This window comes from Myotis nattereri, assembly GCF_964212035.1.
Source record: "Myotis nattereri genome assembly, chromosome: 3".
Classification (NCBI taxonomy): Eukaryota; Metazoa; Chordata; class Mammalia; order Chiroptera; family Vespertilionidae; genus Myotis; species Myotis nattereri.
The window spans coordinates 199,339,457-199,357,769 of NC_138077.1; the positions used below are offsets into that span (position 1 = coordinate 199,339,457).

Below are 18,313 nucleotides of genomic sequence, written 5' to 3' on the forward strand. Positions count from 1 at the left end.
GGGGAACTGGATTTGGGGATTAAGAAAAGCCAAGCAAGGGCCCGAGGGCCCCTCTGGGGAAATCAGGGTTCACTGTTGGCCCCACCCTGAAACTCTCCATTCCTCTCACAGCTTAGGAAACGGAGTGCTCCCCCCAGCAGTTCCTCTCTGAGTGTTGCAATGCCGGGGTTTCTGGTGGGGTGTGGGGAGCCCTTGCTCAATGACCTGCTAGTCTGTTGCTCAGGGGACACACTTACCCGGAGAGGCTAATCCATTGGTGGGCTCCCCAAGGGACCCTGGTGGCCCGGCTTCTGACGGGGTATCTCCTTGATATGGGGTAGGAGCTGGCTCTGGAGATGGGTGTCCACCTTTGCTCGGCCACCATTAGTGGCCGGTAGCCGTGGGCTGCTGGGGTCTACCCAGCCCAGGCTGTGAGCAGAGGCAGCTTCCAAAGGCGAGTGACTGCTTTTAGGAGACAGTGACTGGCAGCCAGAGAGTGAGCTGAGCATGACTTGATAGAAATCCAATTAGAGGAGTGGGTCCAACTCTAAAATACGAGTGTTGGAGTGTCTGGATCTGTTTGCTTGAGAGGCAGCCTGTGTGTGTGTGTGTGTGTGTGTGTGTGTGTGTGTGGTGTGTGTGTATGAGTGTGTGTGTGTGTGTGTGTGTGTGGTGTGGTGTGTGTGGTGTGGTGTGTGTGTGTGGTGTGTGTGTGGGGGGGGTGTGGTGTGTGTGTGTATGAGTGTGTGTGTGTGTTGTGTGTGTGTGTGTGGTGTGTGTGTATGAGTGTGTGTGTGGTGTGTGTGGTGTGTGTGGTGTGTGGTGTGGTGTGTGTGGTGTGGTGTGTGTGTGGGGGGGGGTGTGTGTGTGTGGGGGGTGTGGTGTGTGTGTATGAGTGTGTGTGTGTGTGTGGTGTGTGGTGTGTGGTGTGTGGTGTGTGTGTGTGGGGGGGGTGTGTGGTGTGTGTGTATGAGTGTGTGTGTGTGGTGTGTGTGTGGTGTGTGTGTGTGTGTGTGTGTGTGGTGTGTGTGTGTGGTGTGTGGTGTGTGTGTGTGTGTGTGTGTGTGTGGTGAGTGTGTGTGTGTGTGTGTGTGTGGTGAGTGTGTGTGTGTGTGTGGTGTGGTGTGTGTGTGTGTGTGTGCGTGCGGTGTGTGGTGTGTGTGTGCGGTGTGTGTGTGATGTGTGGTGTGTGTGTGATGTGTGGTGTGTGTGTGTGTGTGGTGTGTGTGTGTGCGTGCACACACACACGCACGCTACTATGCATCAGTTTGGGCTTGTGTAAGAGCTTGAGTTGGTGTGTTGCAGGTGCATGCTGTGAGTGTGTGAGGGTGGCTGTGTGTGTGTGTTACTGTATGAGGTGGTATGTTGGTGCACCAGGTGGATGTGAGGGTGAGAGAGTCAGTGTGGGCGGTGCGCCCTGTGTGAGGGTGGCTGTGTGAGTGTGTTACTGTATGAGGTGGTATGTTGGTGCACCAGGTGGATGTGAGGGTGAGAGAGTCAGTGTGGGCGGTGCGCCCTGTGTGAGGGTGGCTGTGTGAGTGTGTTCCTGTATGAGGCGGTATGTTGGTGCACCAGGTGGCTATGAGGGTGAGAGAGTCAGTGTGGGCGGTGCGCCCTGTGTGAGGGTGGCTGTGTGAGTGTGTTCCTGTATGAGGCGGTATGTTGGTGCACCAGGTGGATGTGAGGGTGAGCGAGTCAGTGTGGGCGGTGCGTGCTGTGTGAGGGTGGCTGTGTAAGTGTGTTACTGTATGAGGCGGTATGTTGGTGCACCAGGTGGATGTGAGGGTGAGAGAGTCAGTGTGGGCGGTGCGCCCTGTGTGAGGGTGACTGGGTGAGTGTGTTCCTGTATGAGGCGGTATGTTGGTGCACCAGGTGGCTATGAGGGTGAGAGAGTCAGTGTGGGCGGTGCGTGCTGTGTGAGGGTGGCTGTGTGAGTGTGTTCCTGTATGAGGCGGTATGTTGGTGCACCAGGTGGATGTGAGGGTGAGAGAGTCAGTGTGGGCGGTGCGTGCTGTGTGAGGGTGGCTGTGTGAGTGTGTTACTGTATGAGGTGGTATGTTGGTGCACCAGGTGGATGTGAGGGTGAGAGAGTCAGTGTGGGCGGTGCGTCCTGTGTGAGGGTGGCTGTGTGAGTGTGTTCCTGTATGAGGCGGTATGTTGGTGCACCAGGTGGATATGAGGGTGAGAGAGTCAGTGTGGGCGGTGCGCCCTGTGTGAGGGTGACTGGGTGTGTGTGTTACTGTATGAGGCGGTATGTTGGTGCACCAGGTGGATGTGAGGGTGAGAGAGTCAGTGTGGGCGGTGCGTGCTGTGTGAGGGTGGCTGTGTGAGTGTGTTCCTGTATGAGGCGGTATGTTGGTGCACCAGGTGGATGTGAGGGTGAGCGAGTCAGTGTGGGCGGTGCGTGCTGTGTGAGGGTGGCTGTGTGAGTGTGTTCCTGTATGAGGCGGTATGTTGGTGCACCAGGTGGATGTGAGGGTGAGCGAGCCAGTGTGGGCGGTGCGCCCTGTGTGAGGGTGGCTGTGTGAGTGTGTTACTGTATGAGGTGGTATGTTGGTGCACCAGGTGGATGTGAGGGTGAGCGAGCCAGTGTGGGCGGTGCGCCCTGTGTGAGGGTGACTGGGTGTGTGTGTTACTGTATGAGGTGGTATGTTGGTGCACCAGGTGGATATGAGGGTGAGAGAGTCAGTGTGGGTGGTGTGTGCTGTGTGAGGGTGGCTGTGTGAGTGTGTTACTGTATGAGGTGGTATGTTGGTGCACCAGGTGGATGTGAGGGTGAGCGAGCCAGTGTGGGCGGTGCGTGCTGTGTGAGGGTGGCTGTGTGAGTGTGTTCCTGTATGAGGCGGTATGTTGGTGCACCAGGTGGATATGAGGGTGAGAGAGTCAGTGTGGGCGGTGCGCCCTGTGTGAGGGTGACTGGGTGTGTGTGTTACTGTATGAGGCGGTATGTTGGTGCACCAGGTGGATGTGAGGGTGAGAGAGTCAGTGTGGGCGGTGCGTGCTGTGTGAGGGTGGCTGTGTGAGTGTGTTCCTGTATGAGGCGGTATGTTGGTGCACCAGGTGGATGTGAGGGTGAGCGAGTCAGTGTGGGCGGTGCGTGCTGTGTGAGGGTGGCTGTGTGAGTGTGTTCCTGTATGAGGCGGTATGTTGGTGCACCAGGTGGATGTGAGGGTGAGAGAGCCAGTGTGGGCCGTGCGTGCTGTGTGAGGGTGGCTGTGTGAGTGTGTTACTGTATGAGGTGGTATGTTGGTGCACCAGGTGGATGTGAGGGTGAGCGAGCCAGTGTGGGCGGTGCGCCCTGTGTGAGGGTGGCTGTGTGAGTGCGCCAGGGGCAGTGGGAAGGAAAATGAAGGCAGAGGTCGTGGGGGGGCAGAGCCCAGGCCTTCTGGCTTCCTGACGAGGCCGGAGCTAGCAGCTGGCTTGCAGGAACATTGGCAGAACCTCCATCTCCCATGTCCTTCTGTCTCCCCTCAGGTCTCTGGCCCCTCCCGAGGACCATGCTGCAGCCCCACTGACCGCGGAGTAGGGGCCTGAGGGGTGAGTGAGGAGGGAGGGGACTGATGGCTCCCCATACGCAGGAACCTTTCCCCAAGACTCATGGACTTTGAGGGCTGGGAACTCGGGCAGGGTGGCCTTCCTGGGCCCCACAACTTCTCACAGACCCCTCCTCCTACAAGGGCCCTGTTGCTAGGTAACAGATGGGGGAGCCAGAATGAGGCAGCTTGAGAAGCCAGAGGCTGGACCTGAGACAGGAAATGGCCTTGATCCCCTCTGCAGGGAATCTCCAGGTGCAGGCACACAGCCCTCACACACTCACTCACAAGCACATATCCATGCATAACATGCACACACACAGAGACACACAGACATTCACACATACTTCCACAGAGCCGCACACACAGACACACGCATACACTCCCACACAGGATGTGCACATGGTAATGACACAGAGGCACCTACTCACACAGACCTTCATGCACAGAAACACACACACAGGCACACACACAAGAAACACGTACATATGATATGTACACACTCACCAGACACGAGCACACACAGAGCCATACATACACAGATAGGTACATGCAATTACATACACAGACATGCACAAAAGGCTGCATACACACATAGATGCAAACCTACAAACAAACTCACAAATTCTTAGAGACACACAAAAGACACACACACAAGCGCTCTTAAGGAGTCACAGAAATACAAAATACTGAAGCAATAGGAGGCAAAAATATATAAATAAGCACAGCAACATTGGGAAGCAGAAAAGCAGCCCCACTGAGAATACACATTCTCTCTGCAAACACACTAAGGCAGCTGGTAGTTAGAGCCAGTGGTAGCCCTACCCACCTCTATCCCTCACGACGGGGGAGCCCCTACTCCAGACCTGAGAGGGAAAGCTGCATGCTTGTGACAGAGCCATCCGCCAGGCAGCTGGACCTGGAGGTGTATTATGTGTGTGTGCAGGTGCGCACATGCATATGTGCGTGTATGTGTGTGTACGTGAGCACATGCATGTGTGCATATGTGCATAGGGTGGCCTATCTGCCCCCATTTTTTAGCAGGGCACCTGGAATGGGCTGTGTGTTTTGCAAGAAGGTGGAGCCAGCGCCCAAGGAGGCTGTTGGCCTGGAAGGGGACTTCAGGAGCTACGGGGTTGCAGACCGCTATGGCCCTGACCCTACTCAGGCCCGGCCTATGTCTTCCTTGGCCCATATTCCCAACTACAACAACTTCTCCCCTCAGCCCACCAGCCCCGCCTTCCTTGATGGGGGCACCATCAGGGCCATCTCAGGTGAGTCCAGTAGCTGGAGGCAGGCACGGCCTAGACCCTGGAGAAGGGACGGTGTGGACTTGTCCTTGGCCGCCTCCAGTATGGCACGAGAAACACAGCCCTGCCTTCAGCGTGCGCTCTGAGGAAATACGTACAGCTCTACCCTCAGGAACCCCAGTCTGAGGGGGAAACATAGCTCTGCCCCAGTCTGAGAGAGGGACCCTTAAGACCCTGCCAAAGGGAAATCTTCTTGGTGGGGAAGAGGAGGAATTGGTGATCTGGCGACTTCCCAGGTTGAGAGGGATGGGCTTGAAGGTGTGTGTCCTGAATCCAAGATGCGAAGCCTGAATTGGAAATCCATGGGACTCCAGAGGCCTCTGGGAAGCAGGGCACAGCAGTGGGGAGGCACAACGCCTGGCTGGGGATCAGGACTCTAGGGAGGCAGCCCCTTGGTGCCCCCCATCCTGTGCCCTACCCTACTGAGGAGCCCTGACTCTACAGGGCCTGGGGTGACCCTGTTCGTTGCTCTGTATGACTATGAGGCCCGGACGGAAGACGACCTCACCTTCACCAAGGGCGAGAAGTTCCACATCCTGAACAACACGTGAGTGACCAGGCCACTCTGCTCAGAGCATGGCCTGGATTGGGAGCAGGACTCAAAGAGGAATTCTATCCTCAGAAATCTCCAGCCTAGTTGGAGACACAGACACGTGGCAATAACAACCCTGGGTGATTGCTCCTATGTGAGGGGAGCATGAGGAACTATGGGCACAGAAAGAATACCACACATGGTCTGCAGGGTGGTGGTGGTCAGGGCAGGCCTCCTGGAGGAGGTGATTTCTCAGCTGAGACTAGAGAAATGAATAGACCTTGAAGGGAGAGGTGAGAAAAGAAGAAGAAAGAGAGAGAATGAGAATAAATGATGACTTCTGGAAACTACCAAGTGGTTTGGTCTGGGTGGATCATAAAGAATGAGGTGCGAACAGAGAGAGCAGAGGCTGGAGGGGTGGGTGGGAGCATATCTGCAGGGCTTCCAATGCCATGTTGAGGAGTCTGGATTTTGTCCAGAAGGAAATATGTGGCCACTGGGGGTGGGGTTCAGTGGGGAGTGACCTAGTTAGCTGTCCCATTGCCTACCCAAACCCCAGCCCAGCTCTAGAGCCAGAGGAGAAAGTCAGAAGGCCCAGATGTTCCCAAACCCATTCCTCCTGCAGGGAACAGTCTCCTGGGACAGTTGTAGTGGCTGGGGTCAGTACAGACAAAAGCCCTGGGGTGGGGGGAGTCCCAGGTAAGGAGTTGGCAGGTTCAGTCTCCACCTGGGCCTTTGTGTGGCCCTGCCTGGCCCCAGGTTGCTGCTGACACCCCCTGTTTTGTGCCTGCAGTGAAGGTGACTGGTGGGAGGCCCGGTCCCTCAGCTCTGGACAAACTGGCTACATCCCCAGCAACTATGTGGCCCCTGTGGACTCCATCCAGGCTGAAGAGTGAGTAGTGGTTGAGAGGAGATCAGCCCTATGAACAGTATTCTGAAGGTCAAACTCAAGGTCACCTCTTGGGCAAGCCACAGCTCCACACTATCTCCTTATCTATAATTCTATAAGGTCATTGTGAGAATAGAAGAAGATAATAATTATGATAGTAATAGATGATACTTATCTACATGTACTACGTTCTGGGCACTATTCAAAGTGCTTTCCGTGTATTAATGGAATTAGGAATTAATATTATTCTGTTTTACAAATGAAACTAAGGCAGAGAGAAGTTAAATATCCTGCCCAAGACCTAACTGGTTGGCTTAGTGGAAAGAGTGTCGGCCTGCGGACCAAAGGGTCCCGGGTTTGATTCTGGTCAAGGGCACATACCTCAGTTGTAGGCTCCTCCCCAGCCCAGGTCCTGGGCAGGGCACGTGCAGGAGGCAACCAATCAATGTGTTTCTCTCACATTGATATTTCTCTCTGTCTTTCCCTCTCTCTTCCACTCTCCCTAAAAATCAATGGAAAAACATCCTCAGATGAGGATTAACAACAACAAAAATATCCTGCCCAAGTTCACATAGCTAGTAAGTAGGTGGAGCTGGTGTTTGAACCCAGATCATCTGGCTGCATTTGCTGAGCATTATACATATTGTCTCTCAGTGATAACAACAGTGCATGGGCTTTAAAACATTGCAAACTGCTAAACAAATGTAAGAGAGTATTACTTAGAATTAATTCTACTAAGGAGGCAGGGAATTATTCACAGAATACCTTTATATACTTGAGATACTACTGTAGGTACATTACCCACCTTGATTACTTCTCACACTATTGATATTACTAGTATCCCCATTTTACAGGTGAGGAAACTGAGGCTCATTAAACTTAAAAAAAAATCTACACACACATATGAAAAGGAAAGATTAGAGAGACTGCAAAGTGAGAGTTAGCAGGACTTGGTGACTGATTTGCCACTGGGACATGGAGAGAGGGCGGAGTCAAGGGTGGCCCAGTCTTCCTGAGAAATTGGGTGGGTGATGGTGCCATGTGCTAAAGTGGGAACGTAGGAGCGGGTCGGTTTCTAGGGTGGACTTGTTGGGTTAAGTTTCATGGGTGGGAATACCCAGCTGGAGGAGACGACCAGCAAGTAGATTCGGTTGTACTTTGCATGAGAGGTGTCCAGTCCTTGCCAAGCCACGCCAAGCCCCAAATTGGTCCAGAGGAAGGGGCATCTTCTAATTGGCACTAGGCTCTTCGTTTGTTTGCTGTGGCTCTTGCCTCTGGCACCCCTGGGGCTGGGGTGGAAATTTGGGACTCTTCAGAGTGGAGATGATCATTAAAGCTGTGTAGGAGGCTGAAGGAAGAGGGAGGAATGTGAGAGAGATTGGCCCTAGGACCCAACTTTGAAGAAAGCTGCTCTTGAAGGAGAAGGAGCCGCTGGAAAACCAGGCCAGGCCATGTCAGAGCAGCCAAGAGCGTGGAGGAGAGGTTTCAGGAAACAAGAGAAATGAGTATCAGAGGCTTCCACTGGATTTGGCAATGGGGGTGACCTTTGTGAGACATGTCTGTGTGAAGTGGGGTGAAGGCCAGACTGCAGAGCCGAGGAAGGAGTAGGAGGTGAGGAAGTGGAGACCCAAGTGTGAAGTGCTTTGTCAAGAGAAGAGAAGGTGAGAAATATAACAGAATGTTTACGGCAAGATAGGGCTCAGCCCCGCCCCTGTGGCTCGGTGGTTGAGCATCGATCTAGGAAGCAGGAAGTCACGGTTTGATTCCCGGTCAGGGCATGTGCCCGGGGTTGTGGGCTCGATCCCCAGTGGAGACACGTGGGAGGTAGCCGATCGATGATTCTCTCTCATCACTGATGTTTCTCTCTCTCTCTTGTCCTTTCTGAGATCAGTAATAATAACAACAAAAAAGATAGGGCTTAGAACACTCCTTGGGGAAGGAAGGAATGTAGGCATATGTAGAGGTTGGTGGGCTGGAGGCTGCTGATGGGGGCTGGTTGGTGGGAGAGACGTGTTTCTGAGCAGAGGGGTGTGGACAGGGTCCAGAGCTCAAGTGGAGTGAGGACTTGGTCTGTGAAGGTGGTAGGAGGCATGGAGAAGAGGAGGGGTGACGATGCAGAAGACGAGAGATGCGTGGGCTTCATGCTTGTGTCCACATCTTGGGGGCAGTGTCCCGAAGCCCTGAGCGGCAGAGGCAGTCAGAGTGGTGTCGCTGTTAAGAATAGTGTGGTGGTTAAGAGTGCAGGCCTTAGAGCAGACAGCTCCGGTTCCTATTCTGGCAACACAGCTTCAGAGCCTGTGGCTTTGGGCAAGTTGCTTAACCACAAGGTGTCTCAATTTCCTCATCTGTCTAATGGGATTTAATAATAGTACTTACCTCACAACCTTGTTATAAGAATTAAATGAATACATGTATGTATTAAAGCAGAGCCTGACACAGAATAAGTGCTGTTGTTATTACATTAATTATTAAGGAAGTAGCTAATGTCATGGGTATGGGTGGGGGCAGGGCTCTAAAATAACTTGGAAATGTGTCTTGTCTACACAGTCCTTCAACAGTTCTTTCCTTCCCCTTCCTGCCTACCCTCCTGGACATTTCATTTGCCAATGCCTTCCCCTGATGCCCCAAATGTGCCTAGTACCCAGGTGTGGGATGACAATTTTAGAGTTCACAGAGACTGCCACCTTCCTTGATTTGAAAACGATGCTTCTTTTAATTGAGCCCAAGATGGTCATGGGCCAATTTTGTGATCAAATGACATCTTATTCTTCTATGGGACCTGTGGTCATTTCATCTCCCCACAGTTGGTTTGAGGCTACAATTCAGACCCCGAAGAACATCCAAGAGAAAGCAGGAATGCTCGAGCTCTGAAGTTGAAGTTGAGACTTAGAACAATATTCAAATTTAAGAGAGTGGAGGAAAAGCAGCAGTCAGAAGCAGGCAGGAGCAGGCAGAAAGAGGGGAAGAGAATCAGGAAAGAGTGTTGTTCTGGAAGCCAAAGGAGGAAAAGGATTCCCGGTGCGTGCGGGGAGAGGGATCCGAGAGATTCCCTGGGTGCTGTGGGAAGAACTAGGATGGGCTGCAAAAGATTTCCAATACAGCTCATTGCAGGCCTTGCAGGGGGTCACTGCTCCTCTCCCAGCCGCAAGCTCCTCATCTGTAAAATGAACTTCTGGAGGAGCAGTAACTAATGGACTGGTGGCACCCTGATGAGGTCATTGGTGACTGGGGTTCTAGCAATTTTAATTCAAGAGGAACCCAGAGAGTGGAGAGAAGCCTCGCCGTTATTGGGCACCCACTATGTGCCAAGCATTCAAAATCCCCTTTTCTGTGAACCTCAGACCCAGGCTGTGAAGCAGGTGTATGGGCCCCCTTTCGGGGATGAGGACACTGAATCTTGGCTTGTGAGGTGACTTTTCCCAGGAGGCTGACTTGGGAGTTGAACTGGGTGTGTAGCTGACGCTTGCTGGCCCTTCCCTGCAGGTGGTACTTTGGGAAGATGGGAAGGAAGGATTCTGAGAGGCAGCTGCTCTCCGCTGGCAACCCCCGGGGAGCCTTTCTCATTCGGGAGAGTGAGACAACCAAAGGTGGGGACTGTGCCATGGCTGGCCCTGGACCAGGACAGCCTAGCCATTAGGGTGGGGCTAGGAGCCTTGGTGGGGCTAAAAGCAATGGGTTGGGGTAGGAGGGTGGATGGGGCTAGGAGTGGTGGGGTGGGGCTTGGGTCAGGGCCAAGACTGGGACTGGGTTCAAGGGATGTGGCCTTCCAACTCCAGAGTCCCCAGTCTTGTGGGCCTCTTCCTGCTTCCAGACTGGGGCAGGCCAGGTGATCCTTCCCAACAGGTGCCTACTCTCTATCCATCCGGGATTGGGACCCGGCCAGAGGCGAGCATGTGAAGCATTACAAGATCCGAAAGCTGGACACGGGTGGCTACTACATCACCGCGAGGGCCCAGTTTGACTCGGTGCAGGAGCTGGTGCAGCACTACATGGGTGAGGCGGGCCCCTGGGGCTGCCCCGTGCTGCAGATCCCTGCCCCAACCCACTGAGCCAAGGCCCAGAGGAGGGTCTCCAAAGTGGGAGTGGCAGGCCAGGACCAGAACCCAATCTAGGCTCTCGCCCGGGATACTGCTCTGTGGATTCCAGAGGAAACAGGCGTGAGGCCATTCATACCAGAGCAAGGGCACCCCCCTAATGTCTGAGCTGGGTAAGAGGCAGAATAGCACTGACGAGGAGGATGAGCTGCAGGGTTAAGGGGAAGGGGACTCATGCCCAGGTTTCTGCTTTGGTTGATGAGGGAAAGGATGAGGGCCATGGAAGAGTGAGGGTTCCATGTCCACATCTTTGAGTGGAATCGTCAACTCCATTTCCACCTGTCAGAATCCACCTTCCTCTTGGCGCCCAGCGGGAGGCCACCTTCCATGGAAGTCCCCAGTCCTTGCAGGGGCCACCTCGCCCTCTCGATGCACCTCCTTCTCTGGGCGCCAACATGTTCACCCCCTCAGTGGGCGGCGCTGCCTCCTGCCCTGGCCTGTGACCTCACCCGTGGCCTAGGCCCTGATAACTGACCTTGGAGACTGAGGTGGGATGAGGAATGTGGGCCGGTCTAGCCGGACTGTGACCTCCAACATCCCCCTCCCCAGAGGTGAACGACGGGCTGTGCTACCTGCTCACGGCGGCCTGCACAACCATGAGGCCGCAGACGCTGGGCCTGGCCAAGGACGCCTGGGAGATCAGCCGCAGCTCCATCACGCTGGAGCGCCGGCTGGGCACTGGCTGCTTCGGGGACGTGTGGCTGGGTATGGAGGCCCCAGGGGCCGGCTGGGCACTGGCTGCTTCGGGATGGGGACGTGTGGCTGGGTATGGAGGCCCCAGGGGCCGGCTGGGCACTGGCTGCTTCGGGATGGGGACGTGTGGCTGGGTATGGAAGCCCCAGGGGCCGCCCCAGGGCTAGGGCGGGCGGGGAGCCCGTCCTGATGAGCCGAGGGCACCCGGCAGGCACGTGGAACGGCAGCACGAAGGTGGCGGTGAAGACGCTGAAGCCGGGCACCATGTCCCCGAAGGCCTTCCTGGAGGAGGCGCAGGTCATGAAGTTGCTGCGGCACGACAAGCTGGTGCAGCTGTACGCCGTGGTGTCGGAGGAGCCCATCTACATCGTGACCGAGTTCATGTGCCATGGTGAGCAGCGGGGGCAGGGCGCGAGGCGGGGGGCAGGGTTTGGGGTGAAGTGAAGGTGAGTGTCTCTGGGGCAGGGACTTGGGCGACGATCTGTGCTGGGAGGATGCACCCTGCGGAGGATCCGACAGAGGCGCAGAGAAGGGAAACCACGTGACTGCCGGGAGTGGGGGCGGGGCCAAGCTAGACCAGGTGGGGGTCTGGGACTGGGGGCGGGGCCTCTGGCGTGAGGTGTGGTCAGCTGGTGGGTGGGCTTGGGGCAAGTGAAGGTGGCATCAGTGATGAGATAGGGTCTGGGACGGAGTCTGAGTGTGGCATGTCCAGGGGTGACGTAGGAAGAGAAGAAAGATGTGGGAGAGTCAAGATATCTGTGGAGGGGGATCCGGGTGAGAACTGTGAAGGGTTGAGGTACCTGGCGGGACCTTGAATGGGGGCCCATCTAAATGACTGGGCTGGGAGCCCGGGCTGGGGCTGTAGGAGAGGGGTTCTGGATAGGGGAGGGGCCAAGGGAGACCGGGCTGGCCTGGAGCTGGCGGTAGGGTCTTCCTGCTGATTTTCGGGGTTCCTCTCCCCAGGGAGCTTGCTGGAGTTCCTCAAGGACCTAGAGGGCCAGGATTTGATGCTGCCCCAGTTGGTGGACATGGCAGCCCAGGTAAACTGGGGCCGCAGCCGTCATTTCTCAGATCCCCCTCCTATTAACCCTCCACAAATCCTTGTGCCCTGAAAGCCCGGCGCCCTTAAACACAGCCTCCCCCTGGCCGCGCAGCCCCACCCCCTGCATCAGCTTTGCGAACTGAGGTGGGGCCCTGGCTGCCTCCGAGCCAGTGCCTTGCAAAGTTGGTTTTCCAAATGACCCATCACATAGCCATGGTGTTCCCATCTCTCCGTACCTTGGCCCGCAGGTAGCCGAAGGCATGGCCTACATGGAGCGCATGAACTACATCCACCGGGACCTGAGGGCAGCCAACATTCTCGTGGGGGAGCGGCTGGTGTGCAAGATCGCTGACTTTGGGCTGGCCCGGCTCATCGAGGATGATGAGTACAACCCCCAGCAAGGTGCCCGGCCTCATCCCACCTCAGGGCCACACTTACTCAGGAACCCTCCCCCCTTCCCATCGCAATGTAGTGTAAGAGGCAACTCTGAGTTCAGATCCAAGCTCCTCCACTTATCAGCCATGTGGCCTTGGGCAAAGTACCTACCATGTGTTAGGCACTGCTAGAATTCTCAAGTGAAAGACAATATGCATCATAGCATGAACCCTGTAGCCAGAGTGCCTGGGTTTGAATCCTAACCACCTATAAACTGTGTGGTCTGCCTCCTTTTCCTTATCTGTGCAATATGGATAATAGTATGTATCTCAAGGGGGTTTTGTGAGGCTTAAATGAGTTAATGAATGTAAATCACTTAAGGCAGTACCTGGCATGTAGGAAAAGCTATATTGCAGGTCCTCAAATAATGTCGATTTGTTCACATTGTTTCTTATAACATTGATGAGAAAAAAATTAATTCCCTCCCCCCCCCCAAAAAAAAAATAATTAATTCCCAGGCTTAGGCCACTGTCTGTGTGGTTTGCACATTCTCCCCATGTCTTCGTGGGTTTTCTCCTGGCCCTCTGGTTCCCTCTCTCACCCCAAAGCTGTGCATGTGAGGTGAGTGGGCATGTCTACATCGTCTCTGCTTGAGTGAGCTTGCATGTGAGTGCAGCCTGCGATGGAAGGGCGTCCGCTTCAGGGTGGGGTCCCAATTTGTACCCTGAGCTGCTGCCTTCTGCACGCCCCTTACTGGGGATCGAGCCGCCACCTGGGCATGTGCCCTTGACCAGAATCTACTCTGAGCTGCCTTCTGCACGCCTCTTAACTGGGGATCGAGCCCGCAACCTGGGCATGTGCCTTTGACCAGAATCAAACCCGGGACCCTTCCATCCACTGTCCGACATTCTATCTGCTGAGCCAAACCGGCCAGGGCACGACCCCATTCTCTTAATCCAGCTGTTCCCAGGGATCCCCCTCACTAACTTTCCCTTCTCCTCCAATCTCTCCAGGGGCCAAGTTTCCCATCAAGTGGACAGCCCCAGAGGCGGCCCTTTATGGCAGATTCACCATCAAATCAGATGTGTGGTCCTTTGGAATCCTGCTCACTGAACTCATCAGCAAGGGCCGAGTTCCTTACCCAGGTTTGCGGGGGACCGGGAGGTGGGAGAGTGGTCATGGGGAAGGGTTGCCTCCTTGCTGCTTCTTTGGGAGAGGCTGGGCCCCCTGACTGACGGAGCCCCATCCTCTAGGCATGAATAACCGGGAAGTGTTGGATCAGGTGGAACATGGCTACCACATGACGTGCCCCCCAGGCTGCCCGGCATCCCTGTACGAGGTCATGTTGCAGACCTGGCGTCTGGATCCGGAGGAGAGGCCTACCTTCGAGTACCTGCAGTCCTTCCTGGAGGACTACTTCACCTCCACGGAACCCCAGTACCAGCCTGGGGATCAGACATAGCTGGTCTGGGCATCTGCCACCTCTCTGGGGGTGCCCACCAGCCCTTTTCAATCCCCAGGGCTCTGGTCCCCAAGCCCCCAGGCTTAGAGCCCTATAGATTCCTAGCCTGTCAGAGCAAACTGTTTGCTCTGACGCCATCAAGGGCAACCCACTCGTTTTAAAGATAGACAAATAGAGGTTCAGAGATGATCCCTTACCCAGTGTGGCCCAGGCAATATTTCTCCCTCCAATTTAGGACCCTATATGCTTCTAGTCTCCCTACCTCCCCCCACCCCTCCCCCAAAAAGGAAATACTCAGACCTTGTCTAGTTATTTATAAAACTATATCCTTTCCCTTGCCTCCCACCCCTGCATTCCTACCCTGCCATCCCACCCTGGTCCAGGACCCCAGAATTCAACTCCAGTCATCTCTTGTGTCTGTAAGTTACAAAGAGAGGGAAAAACTTACCTGGACCCCTTTCCCGTGGAGTGTACCCTGTAGTCCAGGACTGGGGTCCAAGGCCCAGATTGAGGGAGAGGATTGCTGAGGGCTTACCCCCGCCCCAGTCATGTGTGTATGTGTACTGATTTTGTAAATAAGAAAAATGACAATGTGAATCCATGAGCTATGAAGATCCCTTCCTTTGCGAGGGAGTATGGTCAGTGGGAGGTGAGTGGGGCTGCTTTGGCTGCTGGGAAGAGGGAGGACCCTGAGAGCTAATAAGCACAGGGTACACCAAGGTGTGTCTTAGGACACCCAAAAATCCTATGCTCATCCCCACTGAGTTTAGAACAAGTCCAGAGATGGCTATAGAAGACAGGCAGTTGGAGATCAAAATGTCACCTTCATTACTACCGTGGTTTTAGTTCGTGTGCAGTGGGTTTGCTAATTCTTTACTTGATCCTACAGATTTACTGTTTTTCACAGGCATAGCAGCAGGCCTCCCTCAAAAGGGGCAGTGGGGGAGGTTCACAGTGGACCCCCTACAGATCCCCAAAAGAAGACAGAGGGAGGGGAGAGGGGAGGCCTGAGAGTTAGTCCAGCTCACTGGGTCTCACCTGGACAGCTCTGTACTCTAGGGGGTTTTGGAGAGGTTTGGAGGCAGTTTTGTTTATGATGATGACTAGGGCCTCCTGTCAGGGAGTGGGCAGGGATGGAAGGTGCTCAACAACCGGCTGTGCGCATGTGCAGTGAGGAATTGTCCCACCCCCAGATCCCCCTTCAAGGCACTCTGACAGCTGATGTGCATCTACATGGAAACAAGGGGAACCAGAAGTAAGGATTTCCACCTCCGCCATCAGGAAATTGTTGACCCCCTGACTTACTAAGAGGGTGGACAGGGCTAGAGGCTGGGAGCTAGGAGTCACTGCTGTAATTGGCAAACAATCACAGAGCATTAAATTCGCGAAGGCCCTTTGCTAGGCGGGATCCCAGGAACACAAACGTGAACAAGACCCGTCCTTGTCCTGGAGGAGCTTACAGTCAGGCTGGAGAGAAATAATAATAACCCATCTATTAAGCATCTGCTGAGTGCCAGCTGTGTTTACATCCATTTCGTCTAGTCCCGAGTCTGGTTCTATGATGAGGAAACGGAGGTCAGGGTCACACAGCTGTCTGTGACAGAGCTGGGGTTGGAACCCTGCTCTTACATTAAGGCCCATGATCTTTCTACTAGACCTCACTGCCTCTGGACTTTGGGAAAGAATCGTATCGGCCCCAGGTGGAGGTTTGGAAGAACCTTCTCCCTCTAGAGCAGTGATGGCGAATCTGTGACACGCGTGTCAGAGGTGACACGCGAACTCATTTTTTTTTGGTTGATTTTTCTTTGTTAAATGGCATTTCAATATATAAAATAAATATCAAAAATATAAGCCTTTGTTTTACTATGCTTGCAAATATCAAAAAATTTCTACATGTGACACGGCACCAGAGTTAAGTTAGGGTTTTTCAAAATGCTGACATGCCGAGCTCAGAAGGTTCGCCATCACTGCTCTAGAGTTTGGTAGAAAGACTCCCTGGAAACCCAAGTTGAGTGACCTAAAGAACAGGAGGCAATGTGGCCAATGCAGGTGGAGAGCTCCCTCGGCTCAGCCCCGTGCTAGGGGATGCCGAATGGGAGCAATAATAGGGAGAGGGGCCAAGGGGCTGCTTAGAGAGGTGATCACAGAAGTAGGAGCCGTGGCTCTGCACACTCAGACTTTCAGGTGCCAAGGCTTCCTGAGGCTTTTTCAGCAACCAAACTCACAAGAGCCTGATGTATAAACCAGAGTCCCAGTGTTTCCATCTGCCTTGGAGTAAGCAGATAAGAGCACGGCTCTAGAGCTGTACTGCCTGCTGTGAATCTTGCCTCCAACACTCTAGCTGTGTGATTTTGTGGAAGTTATTAACCTCTCCAAGCCTCAATTTCCTCATCTGTGAAATGGTGATAAAATGCTCAATACATGCTAGCTCTCTTTGTTATACCTTTTACTAATTATTTACTGCTAGAGACCTGGTGCATGAAATTCATGCACTTGGGGGGGGGGTTCCCTCAGCCCAGCCCAGCCTCTTGCATCCAGGAGCCCTCGGGGGATGTGCACATCATAGCTAGTGGTTGAGCGGCCTTAGCATATCATTAGCATATTACACTTTGATTGGTTGAATGAACTACCGGACATTTAGCATATTAGGCTTTTATTATACAGGATATGCCAGGTATCCTGCTAAGTGCATGCGGCCATTTAATCCTCACAGAACCCTATGAGGAGAAGGCTGTTGTATCTTCATTTTATTAATAGGGAAACTGAGGCACAGTGAAGTAAATGGGTTACAGGACATAACTGGCAGAGCAGGGGCTTGAACCGGATCCTCTGACTTCAGAATCAGTGCTCTTAGTCTCTACAGCAGTGGTTCTCAACCTTCCTAAGGCCGCGACCCTTTCATACAGTTCCTCATGTTGTGACCCAACCATGAAATTATTTTCGTGGCTACTTCATAACTGTCATTTTGCTACTGTTATGAATCGTCATGTAAATATCTGATATGCAGGGTGCATTTTCATTGTTACAAATTGAACATCATTAAAGCATAGTGATTAATCACAAAAACAATATGTAATTATATATTCAATACGTTTTCCGATGGTCTTAGGTGACCCCTGTGAAAGGGTCATTCGACCCCCAAAGGGGCCGCGACTCACAGGTTGAGAACCGCTGCTGCTCTATAGTCTTTTCCTGGGATCAAAATATTTTTGTCTGCCTGATGGAACTCTGCCTGGTACCTGGATGCCCACTGAGTTCCAATGAAGGCCCAGCGGGGCCGGGAACCACGTGGAGTTCACCAGGCCCTCGCTGCTCAGCAGAGACCAGAGCCTCCTGAGCCTGGAATCCGTGTACCTATTGGTTCCCTGTCCCTCCCTCTGGTGCAGCTGAATAAATGCTCCCTTGCACCCCCTTTTCTGTGCATCCTTCTGCTCCCTTCAGATAGAGCACAATGCAATTGATTAGGTCTCTGCTTTCTCCGTTTCAATCACATCCTCGCCCCGCCTCCCTGAGATGACAGGCGGGTGGGTCACCTTGATTGCAGTTTCCACTGTTCACAAAACCCTTCAGTCGTTTACAAAACCATCTCTCGCCTCATTCACTCCCCCACCTGGCTCTTCTCCTCCTGAAGCGTGGATTTTACTGGCTTAAGACTCAGAGGGCAATTTTATTTCCAAGTTCATGGTGGGGGAGAAGGGCACATAATGGACTAATGCTGGGTGTTTCACATGCATCATCAATATGATCCTCCCGAGGCCGAGCAGAAGTGTGATTATTCCTGTTTTATACGAGAGGAAACAAAGGCTCTGCGAGGCTGCGACACCTGCCCAAGGTCACACAGCTGGATGGTAGGATCTGAACCCTGCATCCCACTGTGTCACATTCCTTTATCTGACGGAGCAGCATGGGAAAGTACAGTACTAACCCAGAGTCAGGCCCGGGAGGGCACCGTGCAGATAGAGGTCTGGGGTAGCCCCAGATATGCTGAGGATTGTATTTGTAAAAGAACCAAATCATTTATTAATTTTGCACACACACACTTACTGATATCTCCTGTAGGCTGTCCTGCCCAGGCGGCAGAACAGCAAACAGTTACCACACTTAGGGGCAAGGTCAGTCTGGAGACCAAGGGAGACTTTTGGGGGGATGCAAAGAAAAGTGCCTGATGAAGCAGCCAGAGGGTGAGATCATCTCCCACTGAGGGAAAAGCACATGCAAAGGCCCAGAGATCTGGTAGAACAAGGCAAGTCAGGAGAGTGCAACTAATTACGAATGGGAGGCGGAGGGTGCCGGTGAAGCACGGAGGAAGGTCGGAAGGTCAGAGGCAAGAGGTGGTAGGGTTGAGCCCTGGCCAGGTGGGTCAGTTGGTTGGAGCATCCTCCCATACATCAAAAGGTTGAAGGT

At 53.7% G+C, this 18,313-nt stretch overlaps 1 protein-coding gene across 1 annotated transcript; it reads left to right on the forward strand.

Moving 5' to 3' along the window:
- The first annotated feature begins 214 nt into the window (after positions 1-214).
- On the forward strand, positions 215-14,512 carry FGR (FGR proto-oncogene, Src family tyrosine kinase). Its single transcript, XM_081086551.1, has 13 exons — positions 215-316; positions 3,454-3,516; positions 4,554-4,786; positions 5,267-5,369; positions 6,148-6,246; positions 9,727-9,830; positions 10,087-10,236; positions 10,887-11,042; positions 11,242-11,421; positions 11,994-12,070; positions 12,321-12,474; positions 13,461-13,592; positions 13,701-14,512. Exons 3-13 carry the CDS (start codon positions 4,567-4,569, stop codon positions 13,907-13,909), a joined length of 1,584 nt encoding a protein of 527 aa, XP_080942677.1. The 5' UTR covers positions 215-316; positions 3,454-3,516; positions 4,554-4,566; the 3' UTR covers positions 13,910-14,512.
- Positions 14,513-18,313: the final 3,801 nt, after the last annotated feature.